Source organism: Myotis nattereri, assembly GCF_964212035.1.
Source record: "Myotis nattereri genome assembly, chromosome: 9".
Lineage (NCBI taxonomy): Eukaryota > Metazoa > Chordata > Mammalia > Chiroptera > Vespertilionidae > Myotis > Myotis nattereri.
Window position 1 is genome coordinate 46,867,674 of NC_138084.1, and position 25,248 is coordinate 46,892,921.

General features: G+C 38.7%; 1 protein-coding gene across 9 annotated transcripts in view; it reads right to left on the bottom strand.

Annotated features, from left to right (window-relative positions):
- Positions 1 to 25,248, bottom strand: part of RSF1 (remodeling and spacing factor 1) — a 130,062-nt gene that overhangs the window by 62,895 nt on the left and 41,919 nt on the right. For all 9 annotated transcript variants that reach the window (XM_081100092.1, XM_081100091.1, XM_081100087.1 and 6 more), the window contains exons 2-4: positions 22,613 to 22,704; positions 1,676 to 1,768; positions 275 to 480 (exon numbers count right to left, since the gene is read on the bottom strand). In XM_081100092.1, coding sequence (XP_080956218.1) covers positions 275 to 480; positions 1,676 to 1,768; positions 22,613 to 22,704 — 391 coding nt within the window. The remainder of the gene's footprint in view (positions 1 to 274; positions 481 to 1,675; positions 1,769 to 22,612; positions 22,705 to 25,248) is intronic.

Genomic DNA, 25,248 nt, shown 5'->3' on the forward strand with positions numbered 1-25,248 from the left:
CTCAGCCTGGCTGGCAATCAGGGCCGATCGGGGCCAGCTGGATAGAGGGAGAGACCACGGGAGGTTGGCTGCCTGAGGGAGGTTGGATGTGGGAACGCACTGACCACCAGAGGGCAGCTCCTGTGTTGAACGTGTGCCCCCTAGTGGCCAGTGCACATCATAGCTACCGGCTAGCCGTCTGGTTTTAAGGATGGCTTAGGCTTTTATATAGAGAGAGAAGATATCAAAGTAAGGAAAACACAAATAAATGTAACAAGATTCCAATAAAAGATACCTGACAATGCATTTCCACGATGAGCCATCTTGATCATCTTGTTCTTCTATGTACATTCTGACATTGTGATCTTGATCCAACTGGTACCAGTACATGAGGCCATCTTTGTCTCGACCAATTGGCTGGAGACGCATGGTATCGGCATCTTCCTCATTGATAATATTCTTGAATTTGAGATTGTCATCAAACTGACACTCACAGAGGTACTGAAAAATAGTTAGAACATGGCTTAAGATACCCCACATATATGTTTCTTCATTAGAGTTAAGTGTGATATGTTTAAACACAGAACTGATTCAAGGACAGAAACAGTAAGAACACATACAGTTTATTAATCTTTTATCATACTCTCCCCCCATTTTTACAACCTGCTTAGAACAACTAATTTAAAAAGATAAATTTCAAGTTAACATGTTACTTTAATGTTATATAAATTTACAGTTTCAATACAATCAATGACACAAAAATCAGTTATATTTCAAAAGCACTGAGTCTGTTTGCAGTAAGTCACCCAAAGCGTTTCATGGTATAAAATTTCCACTGATTCTTTCTCTCTTAAAGCTTTTAAATGAACATTATTCTTGAAATGGCTATTTGTTTTTGAAAGCCTGAAATATATGCAGTTTTCAAGGAAGGTAGTCTGAATGACAGCTGCCTCTAAAGAAGTATCTTAATAAAAAGATACCTATGTTACTAAATAAGGAACTGACTTAACTTTTTGTTAAATATTTTTATATATGATTAGGGTGTAAAGTCAGGATTCTTCCCTGAGTCTTTCTGCCCGAGCAGATAATACATGAATTTCCTATCTCAGTCTCTTTGTTTTTGCCTGTGTTATCTAGCCCAGCAGTCTCTTTTTGTGTGAAAAGTATTGTTTTCCTTTATTATGCTGGCTACCTTGCTAATAATTAGGACCAACACTCTGAAATGGGTAGTAAGAGAAAAGGAAACGCAAACTTGAAAATAAATCTACTTTGAGACCTATTTTATTTTAATCTAGTTGGTTTGGTTATGTGGTATGCCCCTAGTCATCTGGAAACCTACCAAATTACTAATTTAGTAAATCAGTAAAAAGATTAACCAGTTTACAGTATGTGTTAGCAATGACTGTGAAGGCTAACAACAATGAATAAAATTAATTTGGGGCAATTGCTTGCCCATTCTACTAGAGAACCGATAAGCCCAGATAATTAAATCTAGATATACTTTTATACTAAAACAAAACCACAAAGAATAATTTAAAGAATAGAATTTTGTCACCAAAAAAAATAAAAGAAAAAATCTAATGTCCTTTTCCAATAATAACAGAAATGTCTACTTTCTAGTTATTTTTCCAATTCAACCAGGAGTGAAAGTGAATTTTTAAATTAAAATAATTGTAACAAATAATAAACTTATTACCTTTAGGAGCGCTAGTTTGCATTCAACACTCATTTCGAGATAGCCTTTCTTCTCCATCTCCCACGCCCAAGTGCTATTAAACTCTTGGCATATCTGTCAGAGAAAGTTAATATCTTAATACATAAAAGTTTTATTTAATAGATAGTTTTGCTGTATGATTATGGTAAGTATTCTTGATATTATATGTTTATAAAGGAAAAAGTCTGTAACAAACAATGCAATCCAGTTCCAACCCCAAATGCATACTACTTAAACACACCGAAATGTTTATTGCTGACTGCTGACTAATTTAAGGTAAGTACCGATCTCTGCAGCTCTCTCCTCTGACTCTCAAAGATATTATACATATTTTTGTGGCACATTTTCCCAGATGCAAGTAATTATCTGATTTTGTCTCTCAATTTGGCCTAGAAGTTCCTGGATGGCAAGCACAATAGTTTATTAATATCTATGACTAGAACAGAAAATTTAAAAAAACATGCCAAACTATAGGCATATTTAAAATCAAGCTACTTTGCAATTAAATGTTCTCCTATTTATGGGTAAAGATTTCATTGCTTGCCATTTCAGACCTTCTATATCAGTGGTTCTCAACCTTGGCTGCACATTACAATCACCTGGGAATCTTTTTAAAATCCTGATTTCTGGGCCTCATCCTCCGGAAATTCTGTTTCTTTGTTACGAATGTTGTGGCCCCACCCCATAACAAAGAAACAGAATTTCCGGAGGATGAGGCCCAGAAATCAGGATTTTAAAAAGATTCCCAGGTGATTCTAATGTGCAGCCAAGATTGAGAACCACTGTTCTATATAATACTAGAGGCCTGGTGCACGAAATTCATGAACTGGCGGAGGGGGTGGAGAGTCCCTCAGCCTGGCCTGTACCCTCTCGCAGTCCAGGAGCCCTCAGCAGACATCCCTGTCGCAGTTTTGGACCCCTCGCTCCTTACTGCCAGCCTGCTCGCTGCTCCTTAGCGCTGCTGCGGAGGCAGGAGAAGTTCCTGCCACTGCTGCTGCACTCACCAGCTGTGAGCCGGACTTCTGGCTGAGTGTTGCTGCCTCTGTGGGAGCGCACTGACCACCATGGGGCAGTCCTGCATTCGGTGTCTGTTCCCTGGTGGTCAGTACGCATCAAGCAACTGGTTGTTCTGGTTGTTCCGCCTTAACGGTCGCTTAGGCTTTTATTATACAGAAGGCATAAATTTAAATTTCTAGACTTCTCTCCATATACAAGCATTCCAGGAAAACCAGAGCCACCTAACAGACTGAAAAAAGATTTGTACAACCACTCTACTCAATAATAGGGACTCATCAGGAGAAATGCCATGGGTTCTACGACCTGTGAGCCAGTTTCTTTAGCTATAAAAGGGGAGCAAGAATAATACTGATCTTAAAGGTTATGAAATAGCCCTAGCCGGTTTGACTCAGTAGATAGAGCATCAGCCTGCTGACCAAAGGATCCCGGGTTCGATTCCAGTCAAGGACATGTACCTTGGTTGCAGGCTCCTACTGGGACCCTGGTTGGGTGCGTGAAGGCAACCAATCGATGTGTTTCTCTCACAACAGTGTTTCTCTCTGTCTTTCCCTCTCTTCCACTCTCTCCAAAAGATCAATGGAAAAATGTCCTTCGGTGAGGATTAACAATAACAACAACAACAACAACAACAAAAGGTTATGAAATAGACATAAAAATATTAAAGTACCTAGCAACTTCAATAAAATCTGTCTTTATTGCCTTTAGTACCTGGATTTGTTTATCCTAAGAAATCATTCAGATTGAAAATTTTTATTTTAAAACTAAGAAACATGAAATTTAGAAAGATTCATTTATCCAGTGAGTCTGAGTACCTACTAGTAGTTGTCAGTAGCTTAAGTCAAGGAGGTGGGGAAGACAGACAACCTGCCATCATGGACCTTACATTGTAGGAGGCAGTCAAACAAGTAAAATTTTAAATAATTCAAGTAGCTTGGGTGGTGTGGCTCAGCATGGTTCCATGCACTAAGAGGTTACCAGTTTGATTCCGAATCAGGGCACATGCCCAGGTTGTGACCTCCATCCTCAGGAGAGGCAGCCAATGTTACTATCTCTTTTTCCCTTTCCCTTCCTCTCTCTCTCAAAATCAATAAAAACATAAAATAATTTTTCAAGTAAAGACAAACACTATACTGAAAATAAAATGTGATAGTTTTGGTGCTATTTTGCATTGGGTGCTGAGGGAAAAACCTCCTTTTATTATTTATTTTTAAATATTTATTTAGAGAGAGAGAGAGAGAGAGAGAGAGAGAGAGAGAGAGAGAGAGATTTGTTGTTCCACTTATTTACGCAGTCATTGATTGATTCTTTTATATGCCGTGACCAGGGAGCAATCCCTCAACCGTGGCATATCAGGACGATGCTCTAACTTACTGAGCTACCTGTCCAGGGTGGAAAACCTCATTTTAAAAAGTTGACACAAAAAGTTGAGAGATAAAATAGAAATGAGCCACAAGATGATCTGGAGAAGAAACAAGCTAGCAAAAAGACCTTAAGGTTTGGCAAATTAGAAAAAGAGAAAAGATTCGTCAATGTAAATAAAGTAGAAGAGCAATTTTCAACTTGTGTGTGTTTGTGTTGCTAGAATTTTTAAAACATGCAACGCTTGACTATTTTAGTCAGGGGCACTGACCTCTTTTCCCTTAGTCAATTAAATAAAAGACAACAGCCAACACAACACAACAATAACTGTCCAATGTGAATGGATCAAAATTATACCTATTTTTTTGTCAGATCAGCAAAAAATATTACATATTTTTTGGTGTGTGCAGAATTTTAGAAATCAGTTTGTGGGCCATGAGGTGAAATGATTGAAAACTGCTGAAGCAGAATAAGGGAGAAATTTAGCAGCAGATAAAGTTAAAGAGGTAGCCAAGAACCAAAATATATAGGCCAGGGTAAGGAATTAAAATTTTATTTCAAACTAGAGGCCTGGTGCACAAAAATTTGTGCACTCGGAGGGGAGGGGGGTCCCTCAGCCCAGCCTATGCCCTCTCGCAGTCTGGGACCCCTCGGGAGATAACTACCTGCTGGCTTAGGCCTGCTCCCGGGTGGCAGAGGGCAGGCCCAATCCCTAGGTGCAGCCCCTGGTCGGGCTCAGTGCAGGGCCGATTGGGGAGGTGGGGCACTGCCCCCTGTCATGCACAGAGCAAGGCGATCAGGAGGTTGTGATGCCACTCTAAGTCACACTCAGGGTACGGCCGATTGGGGGGTTGGGGCGCCGCCCCCTGTCATGCACAGAGCAGGGAGATCGGGAGGTTGTGATGCCACCCTCAGTCACGCACAGAGCAGGGCCCATCAGGGGGGTTGGGGCTCTGTACCCTGTCATGCACAGAGCAGGGCCAATCAGGGGGTTGGGGCGCTACCCCCCGTCATGCACAGAGCAGGGCCCATTAGGGGTTTGGGGCGCCGCCCTCTATCACCCACAGAGCAGGGCCGATCAGGGAGTTGGGGCGCCGCCACTCTCATACTCAGGGCAGGGCCGATGGGGAGGTTATGGCTCTACCCTGTCACACACAGAGCAGGGCCCATGGGGGGAGGGGAAGTTGGGGTGCCGCACCCTGTCACACACAGAGCCGCAGGGCGATCAGGAGGTTGGGGAGCTCCCCCCTATCAGGCACAGAGCAGGGCTGATCAGGGGGTTGGGGCGCCTTCCCCTGTCAGGAACAGAGCAGGGTTGATAGGGAGGTTGTGGCCCCACCCCCTGTCACACACAGAGCCACAGGGCGATCAGGGGGTTTGGGCGCTGCCCCCTGTCACACTGATCCCGGTGCTGGGAGGCCTCTCGGCTCCGCTGATCCCGGTGCTGGGAGGCATATTACCCTTTTACTATATAGGGTAGAGGCCTGGTGCATGGGTGGGTGCTGGCTGGTTTGCCCTGAAGGGTGTCCTGGATCAGGGTGGGGGTCCCCACTGGGGTGCCTGGCCAGCCTGGGTGAGGGGATGATGGCTGTTTGTAGCTGGTCATACACCCTTCAGTGTGGGGGTCCCCACTGGGGTGCCTGGCCAGTCTGGGTGAGGGGCTGAGGGCTGTTTTCAGGCTGGGGGTGACTAAAGCTCCCAACCGCTCCTTTTTTCTTTTCTTTATTTTTATTCTTGGCCAGCTTTAGCTTTGAGGCTTGGCTCCAGCTCTTAGGCCTCCGCTGCTGAAAGTAGGTTTCTGGCCTTTGTTTACAATGTTGCGATCCTGCTGGCTGAAGCCCGGCGGACTAAAGCAGGTTTCTGGGGCTTTGTTTAGCTTCTATATTTGTTACATAGTTGCTTACAGTTGCAGCTCAGAGGCCTGCAGCGGCAGGTGGGGAACGTTGGAGTCCTCCGTCACTGAAGCAAGCAAGCCTCATGTTAGTTTCAAGCTGCCTGGCTGCGGGCCGCCATCTTGGCTGGCAGTTAATTTGCATATCGCCCTGATTAGCCAATGGGAAGGGTAGCGGTTGTACGCCAATTACCATGTTTCTCTTTTATTAGATAGGATATGATGAGGCCAATGGAGTGTTTTATTTTTCATTTTTTAAATATTTCTTTTTATTTACTTCAGAGAGGAAAGAAGAGGGAGGGAGAAAGAGAAACATCAATGATTAGAGAGAATCATTGATCAGGTGCCTCTTGCATGCCGTACTGGGGATGGAGCCCAGGACTCAGGCCTATGCCATGAACTGTGACCTCCTGGTTCATAGGTCGACGCTCAACCACTGAGACACTCCAGCCAGGCCCAATGGTTTTAAATTGATAAATTTATCATTTATGTTTCAAAAATAGCTGTTTTATTTTTAAAAAAAGATTGTAGAGGGGAAGGAATGGAAACTAAAACACCAATTTTAAGGCAATAGATAATGATGACAAGAACTATCTTGGTAGTAGTGATAACAAAGAAGTAGACAGCTGTATTTTAGAGGCAGAATCATAAGGACTTTTGATAGAACGGATGTGGATGGAGGGTGATTGGTAAGAAAAGCCAATGGTGAAATCTAGATTCCTTGGCATGAAAAAATGGAAGAATGAAAGTGCTTTTGACTAAGGTATTAAGAGAATACCTGAGAGAAGGGACTTCACAAGAGATCTCTAATGAGCTTGAGGTAAGGGTCTTTGCTCAAAGTTACTGGTTCATAGATCTTTCCACTGGATCTTTTCAAATCTGAGTCAAGAAGAATTTTTGGCTGAGCACTGACAAGTCAAGGGCTATGTCTACTCTTCTTCATATCCCTAACCTGGGACAAAGTATGAAACATATAAAAATGCTTTAATTTAAAAATTTTATTAAGTTAACCACTTATAATTTCTATAGCCAACACATCTTAAAGAATATTATAAATTCTTACTAGACTAATAATAGCTAGCATTTATTTCCTGTTTACCATGTGCCGACTACTGTTCTAACTGCTTTAAAATATATTAACTCAGTCAATTCTCACAAGCGTTAGATAGATGTACTGCTATCCTCAGGAGGGTATGTTCTTCAGCCAAAGAATAAGAGAAATAGAATTACTATCTTTAGTCATTTCTGGTGAAATCAGTATATATTTAAGATACCAATCAGGTCAGCTGTCACCAATGGAGATGTGGATAAGGGCCAGACTGAGAATTATAAATCATCTAACTCCATTATTTATACTCAAATTACACCTCACCAAGTCTCCCTGATCTAATATTTAAATATGTCCAACTGTTTTATAAATAATAGTATTTCTGGAGGACTGAACCAGACATTTACTGAGCACATTAAGTACTGGGGGGTGAGGGGCAGAGATGAATTAACAGTCAGGCTCAGCTCTAGGAAATTCAGAATTCAGAAGGAAAAAGGGGGGGGGGCATGCAAAGTCATGTAAACAAGTAATCAGTGAGTTATCCACCAACTAAGTAACTGATATAATTATAAACTATGGATAAAGGGAAATTAAAGAAGGTTTTATTCAAGTGATGACATTTTTCTAGGATCTGAAGGATGACTTAGGTCTTACCAGACAAGGAGATAAAGAGCATTTCAGGAAGAAAAAACACACAATATGTAAAGCAATAGGAATGTGAGTGATGATGTGTCAATGTGAAGGTGAATAGAGGAACTCTTTATGTTGAGTCCTAGATCCCTGGATCTTGAGGACTTGGGGCCGGGAATGGGTGAGACAAGGCTGTAAAGGAAAGTAGTGAGCAAGGCTGTGAAAGTAGATCATGGCTTATAAATATGGGGACTCAACATGTGTTTGGAAGAACTGATGGGAAATAGTTCTGTTGCACTGTGCAAGACAGAAGGATAAACTCTGAGGTTAGAGAGACCAATTAAAGCCTATTTTGCAACAATTCAAGAGAAAGGTAATGAAGCCTGAGTTAAGCTTGGCCGAAGATACTCTAGAAAAAGCAGATTCTGATTGGTAGTGCATTTATCTTACAAAAGCAGTAACATTTTATGTTTAATACTAGAGGCCCAGTACACGAATTCATGCATGGGTGGGGTCCAGCTGGCCCGGGTCAGTGGTGGGGTGGGGGGGAATAAGGGGAGGGGACATGGGAGGTTGGCCGGTCAGTCCCACCCACAATTGGGGTGGAGGGAGCCGATCGGGGGTAGGGCTGGCAGGGGAGAGGGGCCGTCCCCTAATCGGGCCTATTGGACCGCTGCAGTGCGTATCATAGCAACCAGTCATTCCAGCATTCTGGTCACTTGGCTTTTATATATAGAGATATGGCTTTACTATTTACAATATAATTTTCTCATACAGTATTTCATTAGAGGTGGGTATCCTGTAAAACAACAAGATTTTTGAAAGCAAAAGGAAGTTTGATTCATCTTTCCATTTCCTACAGTACCTATCAAAAACAGAATCTTGCTAATAGTGACACAATAAATATTTACTATATCAACGTTCTCTGGTATAACTACTGATATAATCTACTATTATAAGGGAATATATGGGAACACTGCCTATGAGAATGCTTTAAAGGTTATATAAAAAGGATGTTTCTTTAATTCCTTAAAAATACATACATGAAAAAGTTCAATGGCAAGTTTTCTCAAGCATCATGATTTTGAAAATCAAAAGAACACCAAAACCCCAACAACTGGCCAGATGTGCATGCATTAATTAACTAGTTCATTCCATAAACATTTTATCAGGAATTTACTGTGTGCCACAGTGCTTGACACCAGGATAAATAAGATACTACAACTCCTGATAAGGAGCTCAGGATTAGTGGGACAGGCAGCTGGAATCGCAGTTAACCTATACATTGGGCACATTTATACATGTCAAAAATTTGAGAAACTATTCTCAAAAGCAGTCTGTTTAAAATCTTCATCAAGAAAAAGGTGCTCTGAAAGTATGTGACATAAATCTAACATGAAAAATAAAATGCCTATCATAGCACCTTTATATTTTAGGTACGATTAATTATAAACCTAAAATACACTTCAATGGAAAGAATGTAAGTACCTCCTTCCATGTAATCTGCTTTATATCACTCATTTAGACATAAAGGGCAATAAGACTTTAGTATCAAACAGGTTGAGAGGCAAATCCTGGCTCTCTATCATCAATGTGATCTCGAGTTAAAGCAATTACCTCTCTGAATTTCAGGATCTTCATCTGTAAAATGGAGGTTTTGTAGCTAGTAAAAGAGATGAGATAAAGAAGATGCCTATCAGATACTCGCTGTACCATAGCTCCCTTATATAAATGCAAACCTGAAAATGGTTCTAGAGAATCAACACAAGAACCAATTGGAACATGAGGAGAAATAGAAGGATTTAAAAGTTGGCAGGAAGTAGATCAGTGTTCTTCAAACTGTATATAAACACTGTTTCATGACACTTTTGTTTTGCATATATATAAACACATATAAATAAATGTGTCTACAATTTCAATAAAATGACTGGTGGCTGATTTAATTTCCTGCCTTCATTATCTGAGTAATTAACCCTATGTTATACTAAATGGCTTCCCTTGTTGTGCTCTGCATCCAATACTGCAGTGTTTACATTAAAGCTGAGATTACTGCTAGATTTACAACTGCTTTTGTATTTTTATAAATTTTATTGTAGACATACATATATAATAAAAATAAAATTTGCCATCTTAACCATTACATGTACAATTCAGTGGCATTAATTACATTTACAAAGTTGTATAACCACTACCACTTTTTATTTCCAAAACGTTTTTATCACCCAAACAGACACTCTTTAGCCATTAAGTAATAATTCCCATTTGCCTCCCACTTGCAGCACCTGGTAATCTATAATCTACTTTTTTGTCTCTGAATTTGCCTATTTTAGGATAGTTCATATAAGTGGAATAATCCTATATTTGTCCTTTGGGTCTGGCTTCTTTCACTTACCACATAAAAGAACTTCATTCCTTTTAAAGGGTGAAAAATATTCCACTGCATGAATATATCACATTTTATTTATCTATTTATCTGTTGATGGACACTTGGGTTGTTTCAACCTTTGGCTACTATAAATTATGTTGGAATAAACACTGGCATACAAATATTTGTTTTCAATTATTTTGAATATATAGCTAGGGTGTGGAACTATTTGGTCCTATGGCAATTCTATGTTTAGCTTTTTGAGAAATTGCCAAACTTTTTCACAACAGCTGCACCACTTTGCATTCCCATCAGAAATGAGGCTTTAACTATCTCTAAAACCTTACCAACACTTAGTATTGCCTTTTCTTTTCTTTCCTTTTCAACAAATAGCCATTCTATTAGGTGTTAAGTGATATCTCACTGTAGTTTTGATTTGCATTTCCCCAATGACTAATAATGTTGAGCATTTTTTTAAGTGCTAATTTACTGATCTTTGTATATCTTTGGAGAAATGTCTACTCAAAACTTTTGTTCATTTTTAAATTGGGTTGTCTTTTTGTTGTTAAGTTTTAGGAGTTCCTTTATAGTCTGGATATTAAATTTTTATCAGTTATATGACTTGCAAATATTTTCTCCCATTCTGTAGGCTGTCTTTTCACTTTCTTCGTAATGTCCTTTGATGCACAAAAGTTTTTAATTTTGATAAAGTACAATTAATCTATTTTTTCTCTTGTTGCTTATGCTTTTGGTGACATATCTGAACACCTATTGCCAAATCCAAGATCATAAAGATTTATCCCCATGATTTATTCTAAGAGTTTTAACAGCCCTAACCGGTTTGGCTCAGTGGACAGAACATTGGCCTGCGGACTCAAGGGTCCCAGGTTCAATTCCAGTCAAGGGCATATACCTTGGTTGTGGGCACATACCCAGTAGGGAGTGTGCTGGAGGCAGCTGATTGATGTTTCTCTCTCAACGATGTTTCTAACTCTCTATCCCTCTCCCTTCCTCTCTAAAAAAAAATCAATAAAATTTTTTTTTTTTAAAAAAAGAGTTTCAGCACTTTTATTTCAGTTGTTCATTCATTTTGAGTTCATTTTTGCCTATGGTATGAGGTAGAGTGTCTGCTGCATTCTGCAAGTTGTTAAATTTCAACAAATACTTATTTTCACACTATAAGCAACAGTCAAAAGACGTTTATGCAATACTCCATTAAGTACTCAATAAATCTTATATAATCAGCCCTCTCATTTTAAACTTAGACAAAAATCAAGAGACATGTACATATCATTAATATAATACTTTTTAATGTGTTCTTAAAGTCTTTATACTTAGGAACTTTTACTTAGGAGGTCCTATTTTTACTTCCCAGGCTTATCTGCTTAGCTCAAGCAATGGGAAAGACCTTTAAATTTCTATTTTTATGTAACTTCTTTCAAAACACCTGATATTAGAGTTATAGGTATGGTTTACTAGGTAAGTAACTGGCTATGAAGAAGCAATACTTCTGAGTATATAACAGAAAGTTCATGACCAATACAAGTGTGCACACTTGGAAAACACCTCTAGAGGGGAGAAGCAGGTTCCTGCAGTCTACTCAAAGACACTTTTGCAATCGAAGAAAAATAGCAATAATAATTACATCTGTCTCTTAGCAATTACTAGTATTATGAGGCTAATCATGCTTGATTTCCTTTAAAGAACAATTTACTAAAACCTGGCTTTCCCGTTACTTTTCAAGGCCTTTATATGGGCAGGAGGCAGGGCAGTAGAAAAGCAAAGGCAGAGGTATTAAATTTGTTGGAGGCGGGTATCTGTTTATTAACATGGCGGTATTCACTATCTATGGCTAAGATATCTGAAACTGCTCGTGTGGTATCAAAAAACATTAACCAAAGGAAATAGAGGAGTTTCATGGAAATATGACAGTTAATTGGCAGAGAAATTTCTTTGTGACTTACTAAGTAAAAGGAATATGAAGCTCAATAAGGCCAAGGCCTACCTGACTAGGGAAGGGGTTAATGGGTCCTCATTAGTTGAAATTTCCACTCACTGCATTTCTTTATCTTTAGAAGGGTAATTTCACCTTAGAAGTAAAAAAGTCACCAGCTAGATTTTCAGGTCCCTTTACATTCTGGATAATATTGGAGAATATATGTTGGCAAATGCAGGATAAATAAATGCCCTTGATTGAGTACCTAGACACCTTTCTCTTTCCCTCTCTTATCAAGTTACCAAGACTTACTGATTCTACCTTTCAATTAGCTCTCATACCCACTCTCTCCTCTCTGCCACTATTACAAAAACCCTAATTCAGATGTCTTCATTGCTTAGTTGGATTATCACAATAACTTCCTTTCAAGTGACCCCGAGTCCACCACTCACTGCCCTCTCTAGGTACTTAACATTACAGTCAAGTTAAGCAACTGGTAATTTCCTACTCATTAGCCCTGGCTGTTGTGGCTCAGTTGGTTGAGTGTTGTTCTGTGCACCAAAAGGTCGCCAGTTTGATTCCAGGTCAGGACACATGTCTAGGTTGCGGGTTTGGTCCCCAGTTGGGGTGAGTGGGGGAGGCAATCAATCAATGTTTCTCTCTCACATCGTGTGTGTGTGTGTGTGTCTCCCTTCCTCTCTCTAAAATAAATAAAAACATATTTTTTAAAATTTTCTACTTATTTTATAAGTCCTTAGTTCAACTGTTTTAGGGACCCACTAATAAAAGATGACAAAATATGCCAACACTAACTGATTTGTAGTAGCTAACTGGTTATGCTTAGCAGGGAAAGCTTAGACTGGAGATATATATGTATGTGTGTGTGTGTATATATATATATATATATATATATTATGCAAATTAGCTCGGGACGTGGTAACTGTCACAACCAGTACCCCGAGCCTGAGAGAAACACACACTGGCGCAGCCCAGAGCCTGAGAAAATTACACACAGGGGGGCGGGCCGGCCCCCAGCATCCCCAGAGCAGAGGCAGCGGGGCGTGCCCAAGCCGCTGCTGCCGCCCGGCCCCAGCAGCCCCAGATCAGCCCTCAGAGGGAGGCCAGACTGCAGCTTAGGCCCGCTCCCCAGGAGGAGTGGGCCTAAGCCGTCAGTAGGACATCCCCTGAGGGCTCCCAGACTATGAGAGGGGGCAGGCTGAGCTAAGGAATCCGCCCCCGTGCACGAATTTTGTGCACCGGGCCTCTAGTCCTATATAATAAAAGGCTAATATGCAAATTGACCAAATGGTGGAACGACCGGTCACTATGCCACACACTCACCACCAGGGGGCAGATGCTCAATGCAGGAGCTGTCCCCTGGGTCAGTGTGCTCCTACAGGGAGTGCGCTGCTTAGCCAGAAGCCGTGAGCCGGGCTCACAGCTGGTGAGCACAGTGGAAGTGGCAGGAGCCTCTCCCACTTCTGTGGCAGCACTAAGGATGTCTGACTGCCGTCAGTCGGACATCCCCTGAGGGCTCCGGGACTGCAAGAGGGTGCAGGCCGGGCTGAGGGACCACCCTCCCAGGTGCACAAATTTTGTGCACCGGGCCTCTAGTCCAGCCGTGGGCATACTACGGCCTGTGGGCCGGATCCGGCCTGTTTGAAATGAATAAAACTAAAAAAAAAAAAAAAGACCGTACCCTTTTATGTAATGATGTTTACTTTGAATTTATATTAGTTCACACAAACACTCCATCCCATGCTTTTGTTCCGGCCTTCCGGTCCAGTTTAAGAACCCATTGTGGCCCTCGAGTCAAAAAGTTTGCCCACCCCTGCTCTAGTCTGTTATAAGTCAAGAAACAGGCTTAACAAATGCCAGATATTAGCTCTGGATTTAAACAGAATTGTAGCCCCGTCAGCATGGCTCAGTGGTTGAGCATCAACCTATGAACCAGAAGGTCACGGTTCTATTCCTGGTCAGGGCACATGCCCGGGTTGCAGGCTCTATCCCCAGTGTGGAGCATGCAGGAGGCAGCTAATCAATAACTCTCTCATCACTGATGTTCTATCTCTCTCTTCCTCTCCTTCCCTCTCTGAAATCAATACAATATCCACATACATATTTTTTTTTTTTTTAAGAAAAGAGCAGGGAGCCTTTCTTAAGAAAAAAATATTTTAAAAAACAACAACAGAATTGTATATTAATTATATTCCACTGACTCACACAAAAAAGAAGCAGCTCTCTAAAATACATAAATACAATGGTGCCACAGGAGAAACACAAAAGATCAAGAGCCATGTAACAAGGAAGGTAAAAATTTCTATCAGAAAACTAACCAATGTAGCTAATGAGTACAACTAAGAAGTAAATATAGAGTTAAGTTTATTAGCAGCCAAGTAAAAGAAAACTCAAATTGTCTAAATGATTAACTCATCTAATACTGATGCATAAAAGATTTTAAAAAGCATTCAAGATGCCTACAATCTACAAGAAAGGCAAATGTGAGGGGCAATATAAGTGGTATTTTGAAGCATTGGATTCATAAAGTCCTATGCTTGAATGCTAGCTCAGCCATTTCTAGCAATCTGAGATTGGACAAGTTATTTAGTTTGCTAAAATCAATTTCCTTGTGCATAAAATGAGGATAATACCTATTTCAAAGGTGAGCTATATAAAGAAAGAATTAAATACAGTGCCTGGTAAATGGTGAACATTCAATATATAAACTACATAACAGTTTCTTTTATGTAGTTACACATAAATCCATGAAGGGATATATTCTTAGAAGGCCTCAAGGAGAAAGTAACGCTTCAGCTGAGATCAAACGAATAAATAAGTTTGCCAGGAAAATAAATTAGTGGGGAGGCAGTCCAGGCAGAAGATAACAGTATGTGCAAAAACTCTGAGGAATGAAAAAGACAGCATGTTCTGTGAATGGCACTGAATATTAGTAGGGCACATAGGAGAAGATGTCATTAGATATGGCTAGAGAAAAGTGGCTCAACTATTAAGACCACTGAATGTTATGACAGAGTTTAGACTTTTAAATGAAGGAGAACCACCAAATAATTCTGAAAGCAATATAATAATTAATTTTAAAACTTTGTGTTTAAAGGTCACTCTTGTAGCAGTGAGGAGAAGGTAGTAGAAAAGTGTACACTAAAAGCTAGGAGACCAATTAGAAGGTAAATGTTTAGGCAAGAGACGATAAAGGCCTGAGGTGTGGTAGCCTCTATTAAAAAAGTTATCTTAACAGTATCTTTTGTTTTTTATAGAGAAAGAGCACATTTTGATGAAAATGTAAGAAATTTTTAGAAACTGCCAATCATTGGCAAGTTTTCTAATCCAATTATAAACCCCTAATAGAATAAATCTGTATTAGTTTTCTACTGCTGTGTAATAAGATACTACAAATTTAGTATCTGTTTTTCAATTTAATTTTTTTATTTTTTGTTAATCCTCCTATATGCACCCCGACCAGGGCAGGGAAATCGAGCCTGATTATGTGTCCTTGACCAGAATCAAACCTGGGACCCTTCAATATGCAGGCCAATGTTCTAGCCACTGAACCAATCTGGCTAGGGACAAATTTAGCATCTTAAAGCCACACCCATTTATTAGCTCATAGTTTCTGTAGGTCACAAGTCCTGTATAGCCCAGCTTGGCTGGCTGGGTTCTCTGCTTACAGTCTCACAAAGGTGATATCAAGGTTTTGGCAGGGCGTGTTCCTCTCTGGGGGCTCTGGGCAAAAACCAACTTCCAAACCCATTCAGCATGTTGGAAGAATTCACTTCCTTCTTGTGTTTTCCATGTGACCCTCCACATTCAAGCTACCAGTGTGTTGAGTCCTGCTAACACTTCAAGTATCTCTGACTTCTTCTGCCTATACCTCTTCTGTTTTTAAGGGCTCAGATAATTTACAGTGAGTCCATTTGGATAACTCAGAATAATCTCCCTATTTTAAGGTCAACTGATAAATAAGTTTAATTACATCTATAAAGCCCATTTGTCATATAACATATACATGAATTTAACAATAAGGAGCAAAGATCATGAGGGCCAAACTTTCGCCTACCATATATAACCCATGCCAGCTGTTCTAAATGTCTTCCATAAATATCACCAAGTGACCACTTCTCTAAGTATGATTTCATGTTGAATACTTCCTACCTTCCCTTTGCGGTCTACTTATATCTTTCACTTTCTTTTCCTAAACACTATTATTTAGAAGGGAGGAAAGAGATCAATGCTTATCTATTTTTTATCAGTCATAATCTGTGGGGAAGCATGAGACTTGGTTGGAAAGTTTGTAAGGAGGATATTCCGAGAAAATGCAAGTGTGTGGAAGGTCGCCTGCCCTGTTTATCGGAATTCTGACTTGGGGGAGACTTAGGGGAGTGTTGAAGGTGGCGTCCCTGATTACTCCTTGACCTTCCCAAACAAGGAATTGTTGTGCTTGATCCCTGGATACCCTTGCCTAGAGGACAATGTAAAGACAAGTGCCCTCCCAAGATTACTCAGCCTATTGATTGTTTCTAAAAGATAAACTTTATCTCAAACTGCTGTTACAACAAAAGACTAACTAGGTAGGCAATCGGGGCTGCCTGGCTGCTACAGCCAGGCTGTCCCTTAGCCCTCTCTTTCATAGTGAAATTGTGCTGGAGTAATCTGTTCATCCATCATTCAGCAGCTGTTGGCCAGTCCCAGCAATAATCTTTACCGCAAACATTGAAAAGATGAGAAAATTGTCAGTTTCTCTGCATTGCCCCCAAAATACTTTATCCTGATAACACACTTCACTTCAAGCATTGACATTCTGCCTGGCATTATCTTTACTTGTGTGCTTACTTTAGTTTTCTTTCTTTACTGAACTCCAGACTCATAAACATCAATGTCTCATATATCTCCTGTAGTAACTTACCAAGTCCCTTACAGAGTAGGCCATCAAAAAATGTCTACTAAATAGGTGGATGAGCCCTAGCTGGTTTGGCTCAGTGGATAGAGCATTGGCGTTCGAAGTGAAGGGTCCCAGGTTCGATTCTCATCAAGGGCACATGCCTGGGTTGTGGGCTCGATCCCCAGTACGGGGTGTGCAGGAGGCAACCAATCAATGATTCTCTCTCATCGCTGATGTTTCTATCTCTTTCTCCCTCTCCCTTCCTCTCTGAAATCAATAAAAACATATTTTAAAAAATAAAAAATAAAAATAAATAAATAGGTGGATGAAAATCTGCTAACTTTAGCAGCTGTGGATTCTTAGCTAACCATATTTATGGTTAGATCCTGTGTTAAAATGAATTATGTTATGACATCTCCCAGCCTTTCTATTAGATAACTCTGCACTGTGTGCTACACATGAAATGTTTCAGGGGTCAGAGAAAAGAGCCAGCAAAAGGTAATATGATAGCACAATTAGAGGTAGGAAGAAACCAAGGAAAGAGATTTAAAAAGATTCAGCTTTGGAAGAATGATAAAGTTTAGTAAACAAGAACTGAAGAATGTCCACTGAATTTGGTAAGGTTCATTTTGACAAGAGTCATTTTCTGGTGGCCCAGTGGGGCCAGAAACCAGATAGGGAAGATTAAGTAGAAAGTGAAGAAGTGAACAAAGCGTATGCTGGCAATTTTTAAAAAGCTTGATTATAATGTAATTTATATTTTTAATTCAGTATTACTATTTTTAAACAAAATGTTACTCAAAAATTTTCAAGTGGGCATTTTATAAGTGTTAATGAATTTCAAAGACAGCATGAAGTACATGTTGTTATTACCACAACCACAACGGGGTGGAATTTCACAATATGTTAGAATCCAAGTTATCCCATCCATTAGGATAGTAAGAGAAAGTTTACAGCATAGTTTCTCCTTCTGTCATTTTTATTTTGGAGTAAACCACTTACCAAAAACTAGGCAATAACAAGAGTAAGTAGGGTCATTTTTTAACTTCCAAGGGAGTTTTAACATACACTCAAAAGAAAATAAATCATTTATTTACTTTAGAAATTAAAGCAAATTACTGGCGAAACTGGCAAGTTGCATTTCTACAAATTTTATTTTGCAAAGTACTTTCGTAACTGTCATTACTACATGATGATTCACAAAATTGAGATTCAGGGTATTCATCTTTCTCAATATTCTTTTATGCTCTAACTGGAAGGATATGCCAAGTCACAGATTTATGAAACTTATTTCCTAGGATCAAAATCTTAATTAATAGTAGAGAGTTAGGACTCTTGTTTCTTAATTCAATGCTTTTAATCCTGAGTCTAGAAATCACTACAATCAGATTCCACAAAAATTTACAGAAGTAAAAAATAATATAAACCAAAGTTTTAATGATCTCAACAAATCCTCACGCCAATGGTAATACCTGAATTGTTTGCATCATTTAAGATTCTATGAATCTAAATTACTAAGAAATAAAGAGAGATCTAGAATCCCAGAAAAGACAGTTTATAAGTGTAAGTTTACAAAATAAATGGGCTCTTAAAAAGTTGCATGTAAGCCCTGGCTGGTGTGACTCTGTTGGTCAGATGTCCTCCTGTGCACTAAAAGGTTGCCAGATCGATTGGCACATGCACGATTTCAATTTTGGGCTTGATCCCTGGTAGGGAGCATGCAAGTGGCAGCTGATCAGTGTTTCTCACATGGATGTTTCTCTCTCTTTCCCTCTCTCTAAACAATCAATAAAAATACGTTTTTAAAAAGCTACATGTAAATGCAATTTTAATAAATTATCATGTTGCCCTGGCCAGTGTGGCTCAGTTGCTTGGGCATCCTCCCATGCACCAAAAAGTTGCTGGTTAGATTCCCAGTCAGGGCACATGCCTGGGTTTTGAGCACAATCCCTGTTAGGGGGCATGCGGTAGGCAGCCGATCTATGTATTGCTCTCACATCAATGTTTTTCTCTCTCCTTCTCCCTTCCTCTCTCTATAAAAAAAAAAAATTAAAAGTAAAAATATCCTCAGGTGATGATTAAATAAATTCTTATGTTGAAGGAACTACATAGTTTATGAAAGTAGCAGTTTTTAACCCCCTCCTTCCCTTTTTATTAATTAGCACAATCACTTTCCTCCAACAAAATATTTCATGGGTTGTTATGGACTGAACTGTGTCTCCTCAAAATTCACATATTAAAACCTTAATTTAATCCCCAATGTCTGTATTAGAAAATAAGGTCTTTAAAGAGAGAAGATAAATGCAAATCAAAACCACATTTAGACAACACTTCACACCCACCAGCATGGTTTAAATCAATCAATTAATAACACATAGTTAAGTGTTGGTGAGGAGGGATAAGTTGGAATTCTCATACATTTCTAGTAAAAATTTTAAATGCGCAGCTGCTTTGAAAAAGTCTGGCAGTTTCTCAAAAAGTTAAATATAGAATTATCATATAACCCAATAATTCCACGCTAGATACATATTCAGAAGAAATGGAACCACATGGTCTACCCAAAAACCTGTACATAAATGTTCATAGCAACATTATTCAAAATAGCTAAAAGATGGAAACAAACAAAATGTCATAAACTTTTAAGTGGTTAAACAAATGTGGTGTTATCCATACATACACTAAAATATTATTCAGGCATAAAAAGACAGTTCTTGCCCAACTGTATATCAAACCCGCACCTTTGGTGTACAGGACAATGCTCCAACCACTGACCCACCAGGCCAGGGCAAAAGAAACAAAGCTCTGATACATGCTACAACACAAATAAACCTTTAAAACATGCTAACTAAAAGAAGCCAGACACAAGGGGCCACATATTATATGATTTTATATATATGAAACATCAGAATAGGCAAATCCATAGAGCCCAAAATAAATTAGTGGTTGCTAAGGACTCAGGGAAGGAGTAGTAACAGCTAATGGCTATGTATTTTCTTTTTGGAGTGATGAAAATATTCTGGTTTAGATACTGATGATTGCGCAACCTTGTGAATATGCAAAAACACACCCACTGAATTATATACTTTCAAAGGGCAAATTTTGTTATATGAATATATCTCAATTCAAAAAAATTTAGCCATAACCTTTTGTTATGACTGAAAAACTGAAAGGGTTTAGAATTTATAAAATCACCTCATTCCATCTCTCAGATTTTACAAAAAACTAAGACACAAGGGACAAAGCAGAGCTGGAATTATTATACAAGGTATTTCTTTCTCAGTTCTAAGAAACAAACCCACTTTAATAAACAGATCTATTTACAAAGGACTATACTCTTTAAATATGTTAAAATCTATGTCCTGAATTTCTACCACCTCTTTTTAAGCTCCAGGTCCCTGACTGTTAATCATTAAATATTTTGTTAAAGGAAAAACAGCAACTTTGCAGGTATTTAAAAAGCACTTTAGCCCTGGCTAGAGAGGCACGGTTGGGCGGCATCCTGTGCATCAAAAGGTTTCCAGTTCAATTCCCAAAGTACATGCCTAAGTGGTAGGTTTAATCCCCAGTAGGGGATGAGCAGAAGGCAGATGATCCATGTTTCTCTCTCTCTCCCCTCTCCCTTCCTCTCTCTCTAAAAATAAAAATATATTTAAAAAAAAAAAGGGGGGGGGGGGAGAGGAGACATTCCTAACCTTAAAAAAAAAAAAAAAAGAAGGGGAAAAAAGCACTTTAAATAGCTAAAAATTTGCTCTACTGTCATTCACAGTTTAACATATTTCATATATATTTTTAAAATATGTTTTAATTGATTTTATTTATTTATTTTATTTTTTGGTTAATCTTAACCTGAGGATATTTTTCCATTGATTTTTAGAGAGATTGGAAGGGAAGGGGAGAGACAGAGAGAGAGAAACATCAATGTGTGAGAGAGACACATCAATTGGTTCCCTCTGCCAGGGGTATGTGCCCTTGACCAGAATCAAACCTGGAACCCTTCAGTCCACAGGCCAACACTCTAGGGCTATTTTTATTGATTTTAGAGAAAGAGGAAATGAGAGGGATAGAGAGAAACATCTATGAGAGATGTCAATTGGCTGCCTCTTGCACACCCCCACTGGAGATAGAGCCTGCAACCTGGGCATGTGCCCTGACCGGGAATCGAACTGGGACCTGTTGGTTCATGGGTCAACGCTCAACCTCTGAGACAGTCTGGCCAAGCAATATAAATGTATACACATACACATACACACACACACACCCCTCACCAAGGATATGTTTTTATTGATTTTAGAGAGAGAGTAGTGGAGAGAGAGAGAGAGAGAGAGAAACATTGATCCATTGCCTTCCTTAAGCGCCCAGACTGGGGATCAAACCTGCAACCTTTCTGGTTTATGGGACAACACTCCAACCAACTAAGCCACCTGACCATGGCAACATAGTTCAGATTTTTAATTAAACATTAATTAATTAGGGCTTTTAGAAAATCCCGTAGCATTGAATTTTTGAAATGCTGAGCCAACTTTGCAATGTTTCAAACTTGTGCAAAATTATCGAAATATATTTCATATTGAGTTTTTCAAAAGTTAAGCCACTACTACCATTGAGAGTTTGGGGTCTCTATTTCCTCTCACAGAACTAGGGAGAACTGTGGCTACTTCAACCAACAGAGTATGGTGCAAGTGAACTTTCCAAATTCCTGACCCAAAGGATCAGTGAGCTGACTAAAATGATTATTGTTTTATGTCACTTAATTTGGAGTGGTGTGTTATACAGCAAAGATAATTGGAACAGCACATGTGATTTTTATAATAAAAACAAGCAACTCTTGTTTCCTCTTTTCATAGCACTGTATAATCATATATATTCCCCCACCAAAAAAAGAACATTATAAAAATACATGTATCTATGTAAACATACATTTATATATTAAAGAAGACAAGAAAATGACATGGTTTTCCAATCATCTAAAAATATAATCTAGCTTGGTTGGTGTTGCTCAGTGGTTGAGTGTTGACCTATGAACCAGAAGGTGGCGGTTTGATTCCTGGTTAGAGCATAAGCCCAAGTTGCAGGCTTGATCCCCAGTGTTGGAAGTGCAGGAGGCAGCTGATCAATGATTCTCTCTCATCACTGATGTTTCTATCTCTCTCTCCCTCTCCCTTCCTCTCTGAAATCAATAAAAATATATTTTATAAATAAATAAATAAATAAATAAATAAATAAAATACAACCTAATATTCTGCTATGTCATAGATTCAGAATACCCCCGGGGCCATCATGAAGGTAGGTACATACATCAGCTTAGGCTTCCAAAAATGGTGTGGTTCTTAGATGCAATTCCAGGTAATTTTCCCTGGAATTGGTCTTGCCTTAAATAGGGTTCATCATAAATAACCGTTTTATGATTACCTAGGTTGTTCTCATTAAGGATAGGTTTGGCCTTGCTGGTAACTTTGATGACTTTCTTGGGCCTTACGTGTATCTTACCTGATTTGATCAGGATGATTTTAAGGATTAAATGAGAAGACATGAAAAGTCCTAAGCATGTTACTAGGTAAAAAAGAGATACAATATCTCTGAAAGCTAGCTTTAGGACTCAAGACTATTGCTTAGTAGCTGCAAAAGAGAATCACATACTGATAGTAATCTGAATTTCTAAGTAATATTTTGCAACTTTCAGTAGACTTTTAAAAATTTTAAGCTTAATATGAAACATAACAAACTCATGTTAGGTACAGTAATATTTTAATAGAGAAGGCAATTTTCAAATATTTACCTTGATCAAATATTTTTCCCATCTGTCTGCTGTAACGGATTTGCCAATCTTCCTCATCAACTTCAAATGAAGCTCCACCAGTTCTTTTGGTACTTAAAATAAAGAAAAAATACTCTTAGCAAACAAAATTTTTTTAAAAAATTGTAAACATTTAATTTATAGAAAAAGAACATTCCCCAACACTGAATAATTTTTCAAAAAAGATGTGGATTTTAAATATCTCTTAGATCTCTGAGTCAGAAAAGAGTAAACTAGGGCAAGAAAACAACTGAAAATTACTTCCTGAAAGATGAGCAGGTATATTCACATTTTCTTCCAAAATATCATCAAATAATTATAAACTCAAATGTCAACTGTGGACTTGTGGGTGATCATGATGTTGTCAGTGTAGGTTCATTGATTATAACACATGTACCACTGTGGTGCAGGATGTGGACAGTGGGGAAGAAAACATATGGGAACTCTCTGTACTTTATGTTCAATTTTTCTGTGCATCTAAAACTGCTCTAAAAAATAAAGTCTATAAAAAATACCCCATCAAAAAAGTACTTAACTATACAACTAAAATTTCTATTGTCTTTCATAACACATATTTGGTTTCTTTTCTGAGACTGCAGACCAACATAGACTCATAGAATTAGAAAGAAATCAAGGAACATATATTCCAAGGTGACAAATATCTCAGTAGTCTAATAGTTTTCAAACTGTTTCAGAAAACTACTCTTCCAATCTATCCCTTATCTATTGTGCTAAACTCCTCTATAGCATCCTTACAGATGAACGCTTGATAACCTTCAGGAAGGGAAAATTTACTTACCTCCAAGGCTCTAATTATTAGAAAGTTACCCTTACACAAAATCAAAATCTGCCTTCCTCCCTGGTTCTTGCTCTTTTTCTCTTATACTTTCAATTCCCCTTCTATTGGAGCCTTTAAATATTTGAAGATTGTTATATCTTTCTCCAGATTCTCTCTTCTAATTATAATAACTGGAGTCCCTCCAAATATCCCTTGGCCATGATCTAATTATATTGTTTAATTATATTAATTAGATCTGAGGAAAATGAAGAACACACACAGCCAGTCAAGTTTAGCATTTCCCAATAACAAAAACCATTAGTAACCTAAGAGAAATCAGGGGTTTCATAATCAAAGTGTTAGGAAAATGCTAGATTAATTTTTTTTTATACCGCAGAACTTCCTGAAGCCTTTATTGATTGTTCCTATGTGCACAGTGAATATCCAAGATAGGGACATAATTTGCAGCACTTCCTAATACTATATTTGATTATGGAGCCTTTTTTTGGGAAACACACATTATCCTGTAGGATACAATGCTCTGAAGTACAGTATGGGAAATGATGGACTAATTCTTTTCAGTCATTCTTTCAGACTCTATTCTCCATTAAAGCTACTTCCAGCCCTAGCCGGTTTGGCTCAGTGGATAGAGTATCCGGCCTGCGAACTGAAGGGTCCCAGATTCAATTCCGGTCAAGGGCATGTACCTTGGTTGCGGGCACATCCCCAGTGGGGAGTGTGCAGGAGGCAGCTGATCGACGTTTCTCTCTCATCGATGTTTCTAACTCTCTATCCCTCTCCCTTCCTCTCTGTAAAAAATCAATAAAATACATTTTTAAAAAAACTCAATAAAGTATATTAAAAAATAAAATAAAATATATATTTTAAAAAAAGCTACTTCCAACTTGTTAGAACCTACAGGTATAAACACATTTAGCCATTCAACAAATTTCTGTAGGTCCACTATTATTTAGCAAGAAATAACCTCTGCCCTTAATGAGCCTACTTAAGTGAGTTGGAAGTAAAGGAAGCCAGGAGAGGTGGTTATAGACAAGTAAACAGACAATTACATTAAGCTAAGACCTGAAGTATGGGATTGAGGGTGGAGTGGAAAAAAGGGTGGAAGGACATTGCTTACAGAATTAACTGCAGATACAAAAAGCTGAAAAACAAAGTGATCATGAACTAGAGGCATGAACAGAGAAAAAGCCTTATAAGGCTAGGCTAACAAGAACACATTTTATTTTAAAAATTTAGGCAAAAGAGTGCTCTGTGATTTAAAAAGATCTCAAGAAATTCAGGAAAATATCAATCCAGAAAGATGAGAGTCACCTGAACTAAGGTAGAAGTGGTACAGAGAGAAGTGGGCAGATCTGAGAAATGCTTAGGAAACAAATAATAAAACTTAGTGATTGACTGGTAATGCAAAGTAATAAAGAACCAAAAACTGAGGCACTGGCCTAGGGAATGAAGTAGATGCCAAAGATAATACATTAGGAAGAAAAAAATCTGGGATCAATTATTAGCACCACCACTTAAACAAGGGGACTATGATTCTAGTCAAGTCTTTAAGCAATGAATTTCAAAATCCTCATCTGTAATAAAGGGATGTATTGGTTATCTTACAATTTCAAAATTACAAAACATTACATAATGTATTTAAAAATATTATTATTTATTTTTTCTTTATTGATTAAGGTATTCCATGTATGTCTTTATCCTCCCATTGCCCCCCTGCCCCACCATTCGTGCCCTCACCCCCTTAGGGTCTGTGTCCATTGGTTATACTTACATGCATGCATATAAGTCCTTTGATTGATCTCTTCTTACCCCCACCCTC